The sequence below is a fragment of the Lipotes vexillifer genome, unplaced genomic scaffold (genome assembly GCF_000442215.2).
Source record: "Lipotes vexillifer unplaced genomic scaffold, Lipotes_vexillifer_v1.1 scaffold982, whole genome shotgun sequence".
In the NCBI taxonomy this organism is placed as follows: domain Eukaryota; kingdom Metazoa; phylum Chordata; class Mammalia; order Artiodactyla; family Lipotidae; genus Lipotes; species Lipotes vexillifer.
The window spans coordinates 1613491-1621410 of NW_006789467.1; the positions used below are offsets into that span (position 1 = coordinate 1613491).

General features: G+C 48.0%; 1 protein-coding gene across 1 annotated transcript in view; it reads left to right on the forward strand.

Annotated features, from left to right (window-relative positions):
• The first annotated feature begins 1516 nt into the window (after positions 1-1516).
• The window catches only part of ZNF287 (zinc finger protein 287), an 11723-nt gene continuing 5319 nt past the window's right edge, over positions 1517-7920 (forward strand). Inside the window, exons 1-5 of the mRNA XM_007462655.1 lie at positions 1517-1701; positions 2539-3138; positions 3791-3891; positions 6020-6146; positions 6590-6676. Coding sequence (XP_007462717.1) covers positions 2736-3138; positions 3791-3891; positions 6020-6146; positions 6590-6676 — 718 coding nt within the window. The 5' untranslated portion in view covers positions 1517-1701; positions 2539-2735. The remainder of the gene's footprint in view (positions 1702-2538; positions 3139-3790; positions 3892-6019; positions 6147-6589; positions 6677-7920) is intronic.

A 7920-nucleotide genomic window follows, 5' to 3' on the forward strand; every position in this document is an offset into this window, starting at 1 on the left:
TTTTTTTTTTTTTTTTTTTTTTTTTTTTGGCAAGGAATTGGCTTACTCGATTGTGGAGGCTGACTAGGCAAGTTCAAAATCTGTAGGGCAGTCTGTCAGGAAGGGCAGACTAGAAGCTTTGTCCAGAGTTTCATCTAGGAAGCCTCAATTCTGCTTTGAAGGCCTTTCAACTGATTCATTCAGACCCACCCAACTTATTTCAGATAATCTCCTTTACTTAATTCATCTGAGTTTATGGGCTTTAGCCACACCTACAAAATACCTTTACAACACCACCTAGGTTAGGGTTTGATTAAACAGTGGGAGACTTAGCCTTGCCAAGTTGACACATCAAAGATCATCAAACTACCCAACTTTCTTGTTGTTCAAATTTGCCTGGTGTGGTTAATATTAAGACTCTCTGACACTCCACCCATCATGAGATGGGGTCTACATCAGACTCCACTTGATTCTGCACAGACTTGTGACTGCTTTGACCAAGAGTACAATGGCAGTGATGTTTTGTGACTTCTGAGGTTATATCATAGTCAGCTTTGGAGCTTCTCTCTTGTTCACTAGAACACCTGCTCTTGAAGCCCAGAGCCGCCATCTCAGCTGCCGGCTGAGTCCTTCATGCCGAAAAGGCCATATATAGGCACTCTGGTCATATCCAAGCTGAGCTCATCTTTGAGCCATCTCAGCCAGAAGAGGAGGCATGTGAGTAAAGAAGACATCTTGGAAGTGGACCCTCCCTGCCATCAAATCATCTCAACTGAGGTTCCAGACACAGTGGAGCAGAGAAAAGCCACACCCACTCTTCCCCTTCCAGATTCCTGACCTACAGAATCCAAGAGCATAATAAAATGCTTGTTCTTTAACTCCATTAAAGAGTTTTGCCAACATTATCTAATGTTGGTTTGCCAACACAGCATTAGATAATGGGACCCCCTGAATGTTTTTCTATCCTTTTATTTTCAAGCATTTTATGCTGAGTCTTTCATAAACAACATGACGCTGGATGTTGTTTTTTCCGATCTGAGAGTCTCAGAATCAGATTCCTGCGGAGGGACTCGGAGCCTTTACGAGTGAATGGTTATGAGCAGTAAAGCCCAAACCAGCACTTCGGGTCTTTCTGCCTTAAGACCCACATCTTCCCTGTCCATCCTTCCTCCGTGAACTCTGCCACCAGGTTTTCTCTGGTTGATTAGCGCGGGGCTCCAACCGCCCCCCGCCCAATCCGCATTCCCTTCCCCCAGATGCTGTAGCTCCCCGACCTCCCTCCCAGTCGTCTACCAGACCTGACTCTGCTCAGGGAAACTTTAAAGTTCCCTCAGAACCTCTGCGGCTAACAAGCAAGTCCCAGCAATGGGCGGAGGAGGTTACCATGGAGACAGGTCCACGGTCCGCAGCTCGGACAGGGAGGGCCGGGCGCGGCTTCCGATTGGCTCCGAGGGTGCGCGGTGTCCTTCCTGCGCACATGCGCGGTGGCGCCGAGGCGAGGTCACAGTGGAGCCGGGGCGCGGTGGGTTCCGGGCTGGGCTTCCCAGGACCGGCTGCACGGGCGGCTCCGGCCGAGGCGCCGTTCTCTACGGGACGGACGCGGCGGGGCCGAGGCCCCTCCGCAGCGCGGGACCGAGCCCGCCACGCAGGCGCCGCCCCCGCCGCCATTGTTGCCCGGGGCTTTTCGGGCCGCTCGGCTGCGCGTCCCCGGTCCGGCCACAGGTCAGGATGCGGGCGGCCTGCGGGGTCGGGGCTGCGGGGCAGGGGCTGCGGGGCAGTCCCCGCGCAGCGGCCCGCGAGCCTCAGACTGCGGAGTTAGGGGGACCTCGCGCGGTGGGGAGGCGAGGAGTGCCTCTGCCCTGTAGGCCTGGTGCGCAGCCGGCTTTGGGGGACACGACGGGTTGAGGGGGGCTCAGAGCTGGAGCCCGTGGACAAGTGGTGTCGGTTCTCCTCCAGGTCATGTGCAGTGAGGTTTTCTGCGGGAACCCTGGTTTCAAATGTATTCCCTAGGAATTGTGTTCTGTGGAAGCTCTTCACGGGCTTCAGGTTACACCAGTCTGCTTCTTTCCCGTGCTCAGCCCTCTGGTAGTGCAGGGCTGGGACAGTCTGGCATTGATACGCAGAGCGGGGAAACGGCTCGCCCTTTTCCCCTGACCGTTCCCTTGGGAACCTTGAGCTCTTAGGAGAAGGTCTCCTCCCAGTTTTTTCTAAGTAACAGATCTGCTGTTTTCAGAGGCGCTTCAATCATTACAGCTTCTGTAACATCAGTGACTATAATACTGAAGCTTTTTTTTTTTTCTGTAAAAATTGTTTGTTTCAGCAAGTTAGAAGTTTGAGCTGTCTTTTTGCTTTGCTTCTATCACCACCCTTTTATGGCAGTCCCAACCCGTGCCCAGGGCAGGTTGCATCTATTTTACAAGTCTAAGGATATCAGGGAGGTAGAGCACGGTAGACTCTCAGTGTTTATTTGTACACTGTGGGTCGCCTGCCTGTTACTGTTTGTGCGTATGGCAGAGACCACCAGGAATACTTGACCTTGTGTCTGTTCTTGTGTTTCAGGGTCTCTTAGCCATCCCTACGAGTTCTGGGCTCAGAGTTTGTAAGGAAGACTGCTAAGTCTACCTTGCCTCTGTCCTGCCCCTGGCCGCAGCAGCCCTTGGTAAATGCCTTTGTGGTTCTAGCATGCGACTTCACGCATTCGGCTCACTCCTGGAGAGATAAAGGCTGTTGCCAGGTTGACTCTCCTGTGTGTAGCCATGTTCTCCCCGAGCAAGAGGATGACCAGTTCGTCACGTGCCCAGGTCCTTCTAATGTGGAAGCCGGACAAGGCTCAGAGTGGACCCCGCAATGCTGAGAAGGAAACCCTCGCCTCAAGACTCCTGCGTGACACTGAGACCTGTCGGCAGAATTTTAGGAATTTTCCATACCCAGACCTGGCTGGTCCTCGAAAGGCATTGAATCAGCTCCGAGAGCTCTGCCTTAAGTGGCTGAGACCTGAGATTCACTCAAAGGAACAAATCCTGGAGCTGCTGGTCCTGGAGCAATTCCTGAGCATCCTGCCTGGGGAGGTTAGGACTTGGGTGAAGTCCCAGTACCCAAAGAGCAGCGAGGAAGTGGTGACTCTGGTGGAGGATTTGACTCAGATTCTAGAGGAAGAAGGTAAGACTTGTAAGGGCAGAGAGAGGAGGAGTCCTGGGTGGTCCGAGAAGACAGCCATCACGTCAGAGAGCAGCCCTTTGAGGTGATTAGGAAAACAGAGGTCAGGGAGTGAGTGAGAACAGGCTTCACTGAGCCCCGTCCTACCTGGCATTCCTCTTCCAACTGCTCGGAACCCAACACACGTTCTGTAAACCCAGAGGACGTATCATAAACAGTGGCCAGACACAACCAAATTACCCCCATGTGCGCCCTCAGGAAGTTTCCCTGCAGAGGTTTGAACCATTCTGCCAATAAATCATTTGCTTTGTGAATTGGGTTTTATGGTAACATACTTCCAAATATGTAGAGAAGTGTCCAGAGAATATTTCTTTACTAAGTAAAAAGACAGCTCACAAAATTTCTATCACGCAAGGGTTTAGTAGAAAACTGTGAATTTGGTACATATTCTGAAGCATCCCAGAGCAGACTTCGTTTTTGAAGCCTGCTCAAAAACCGGATAAGTTTCAGGATAAGTCATTGCCCCTTCTCTCTGGTTCTGTGAAGCAGGGGCTGTTTTTGGTTTCCTTCTGATTCCTCGCTTTAAGAAAATGTAGAGTTTCCTAGACTATTCAAACAGGGCTGATCTCCACCATGGTCTCTTTCTCTTCTCTAGCTGTTCCTCAGAGCTCCACCCTTTCCCAGGAGACCCCAGAGGAAGACCCCAAAGGAAGACAAGCTTTCCAGGCAGGGTGGCTCAATGACTTCGTGACCAAAGTGAGTGTCAGTTTCTTCTGTGATTTTAAAATGCCTTCCTAGTGTGTGAGGACATTTTCTAACCTGACCCTCTACCTTCTGTGACCCCAGAAGTCCTATGAAGGACCTAAGCCTTAGGTTTTCTCCTTAAGTCACCGTGGCCTGTTAAGCTAGGTGAATGCCTTGTATAGGAAATGGGATCCATTGCTTCCCGTGATATCCCTTTCCTCACTTTTTAACTTTAAAGCAGTGGTAGTGCATAGAGGTTAAGGGATTCACCTCCACAGCCACATGGATCTAGATTTGCTTCCTGGTTCTGCCACTGAACCTGTGATTGGGGGCAAGACACTTAACCACTCATAGCCTGAGTTACTAAACTCTAATGAATATTCCTCTTAGATCATGACAGTTAAATATTATGAGACCCGTTAGCCTGGATTACAGTAAGTGATCAAGAAGGTCACAGGATGATTAGACAATAGTTATTATTTTTCTTTGTTAACAAGTGATTAAAGGCCATGTATTGTTTAATGTTACTGTTTATTACGAGTCTGTGTTATTTTAAGGAAGAGCAGCTCAGGCCATCTTAAGAGAAAGGTTTACTGTAAAATACACTGTAAAATATACATGGTCTGAAATTGGTAACCAGAGTAAATTATTATTTGTAGATAATATGAATGTTTACCAAAAAAACCTAAGAAAATCAAGGGAAAAACTGTTAGAAACAATAATAGAGAATTTGAGTAAAGTGACCACAACAGAAAATGGCATACAAAAATTAATCACTTTCTTAAATATACGTAAAAATCAGATAGATGCTAAAATGAAATAAAAGTTTCCATTCACAGTATTACCCCCACATTTAAAATAACTACGACTAAGCATAGTATAAGCTTTGCAGTCGTGTGTTATTCTGTAGACATGAAAGAAGCCTTGAATACTGTAAAACTGCCAGCTCTCCCTAAATTATACACTTACGTATGATTTGAAAAATCCCAGTACAATTTTTTTTTTTTTTTTTTTTTTTTGCGGTATGCGGGCCTCTCACTGCTGTGGCCTCTCCCGTTGCGGAGCACAGGCTCCGGACACGCAGGCTCAGCAGCCATGGCTCACGGGCCCAGCTGCTCCGCGGCATGTGGGATCTTCCCGGACCGGGGCACGAACCCGTGTCCCATGCATCGGCAGGCATACTCTCAACCACTGCGCCACCAGGGAAGCCCCCAGTACAGTTTTTTAAAGAAACTTACAGAGTTTATTTGAAAAACATGTGAGAGTAAGCAAGAATTTTGTTTTTTTAAACAAAGGAAGGAAGAGCAGAGGGATACTAACTTTACCAGACTGTGAAATGTATCTACAGGTACAGTAGTTCAGTGTGGTTATTGGTACCAGTTTTATTTTAGAAAGGAAGAAGGGGGACTTCCCTGGTGGTCCAGTGGATAAGAATCTGCCTTCCAATGCAGGGGACGTGGTTTCCATCCCTGGTTGGGGAACTAAGATCCCACGTGCTGTGGGGCAGCTAAGCCCACATACCGCAACTACAGAGCCCACGTGCTCTGGAGCCCAAACACCACAACCAGAGAGTCCACATGTCGCAACTACTGAGTCTGTGTGCCACAACTAGAGAGAAGCCTGCGCGCCACAACGAAGAGCCCACGCACTGCAATGAAAGATCTGCGTGCCACAGCTAAGACCCAGCGCAGCCAAAAGTAGATAGATAGATAGAGAGATAGAGAGATAGATAGAGAGATAGATAGATAGGAGGGAAGAAGGAAGGGCTCTGCATTCCATCATAGAGCACAGAAAATATCTTAAAATGTCAAACTGTAACACATTTAATTTATTTGTAAGGCAATACTTGAAAGTCAAACCATTCTCTCTGTGTCATCTATGTTTAAATCCTTTTATTCGTTAAGATGGAGCCACTAACGCATGCACTGAAACTGATGTATTCTACTTTGTTTTCAGACTTGCCCTCAGGCCATTCAGGTCTGCTTATCCATACATTGGGTAAAGGTATTGACTAGGTAATTTTTAGGGTCCTACCAGCACTCAAGACTCTGTGGTTTCCCCCACCACACACACACCTGTGCTGTCGCTGTCCCCTTCCTACTAGTTCCTGAACCAAGTTAAGTCACGTTTGATGTTTCAGGAATCCATGACATTCACAGATGTGGCCGTGGACATCACCCGGGAGGACTGGGAGCTCATGCGTCCTGTGCAGAAGGAACTGTACAAGACGGTGACCCTGCAGAACTACTGGAACATGGTTTCTCTGGGTGAGCGTCGTCCGCACCCGGCCCTCCTCCCTGCATACACACCCGAGTCTTTCTCCCCTCAGCTGTTAAAAATGGTCGGGCCTAGAGGTGAGCGTGCTTGTCCGTTCAGGCACAGAAATGGCAAAGTTCTGCTCCCTTTTCCCAAATGAAAGGTTTCCAAGTGAAAGGTCATCAGAAGGTATGACGCACAGCCTCCCAGGGCCACCACCCGACGCCGCGCCCTGCCCAGTGCCTCCTTCCCCGTGATCTCTAGGCGTGCATCCTCCAGCGTGCAGGAAATTTTTGCCCCAGCTCCGAAAAGGACAGTGACCTCATTCATGAGGTCATGTCCGTGAACCATTCTCTTCCTGTAGAGATCTGTCCTCATGGGTAAGAAGTCAGGTAGTAAAACTTGAACAACTGTTTATCTCCAGGGTAAAACTCACTCTGTTCCTCCTGAACAGGACTTACAGTGTACAGACCAACCGTGATTCCCATATTGGAAGAACCATGGATGGTGATAAAAGAAATTTTAGAAGGCCCTAGTCCAGGTGAGAGAACCACCAGCTGATGAGATTCTTTGTGCTTAAGAGCCTGTACTATCCTAAGTATGGTGAGATGTGTTTTCACATGTGGCCAAGTCACTTTGCACAAAGACATCCCAGCCTGTTGAGAACACTGGGCTGCTTGGTGTTGCTTCCTTACAGAGGCCGTCTTCGGAAGAGATTTTCCAGGTGTCATTTTTACACGCTGCCAACCCACCCCCAGCCCCCCTCTCATTTTGTGCTTCTCCATGACCCCTGGGTTCCCTCCCTTAGAGTTTTGTCTGGGGCTTTCCGTGTGTTCCCTCCCTCTATTTTTAAGCATACATGAATGTCCCCTAAAATCTTAAATTTCAAACCTGCTCAACTTCTTTTTGATTTTCTTTTATTCTGTTTATTGACAAAACCCTGTAGCCCCCTGCCTCCACACTCCTCATTCCTTTCTTTTTTATGTTCTAATTATTGAAAAAGATAACATGTTTGCAATATCAAAAATTGTAAAAATATATAAAGCCAGATCTATGCAGACAGAAACCTCCACCTGTTTGCTGCATTCACCTGGTTCCTGCATCTGTGTTGTCACCTGTGGCTCGACACCTAGAGGTCACGTGACTGTTCTATTCCCTGATGACCTTCCAGTTAAGGTTCTTAGCATCCACTGTGGATCCTTGCTTTATTACATTGCTGGTTGCAAAATGGTGATTTTCTCATTCCACCATCTCTTTTAAATGATTAATCTGTAAAGAATACCTATCCCTCCCACCCCGTTTTTATGTGTATATGTCACTATGGACTAGTGGAATTTTAAAAAATGCAATGTATTGTTAGTCCGTTAATTTCAGTGGTAGGGGGGTATTTGTTTTTGATGCTCAGTTGTCCCAAATTTCGGCGATGGGAGCCTTTCAGATCAAGTCCTTTTGAGACATCCCCATTAGTCTTTGAGCATTTCCTTGCTTTCTGGCAGAGAATGGTCTGTGGGCTCACGTCATGCCTACCTTAGACCTGGAATTTCTCTAAGGAGCAATGGTTAATCTTAGTGGGGATTAGTGATGAGAGGCCAGGATCTGGGCAGTGAGTGCTCTCACTACTCTGGGTACCATTGCTTCTAGATCTGTTCAGTAGATAGAGCTGTGAAGTGTGTGTGTGTGTGTGTGTGTGTGTGTAGGGCTTTTTTTTTTTTTTTTTTTTGTGGTACGCGGGCCTCTCACTGTTGCGACCTCTCCCGTTGCGGAGCACAGGCTCCGGACGTGCAG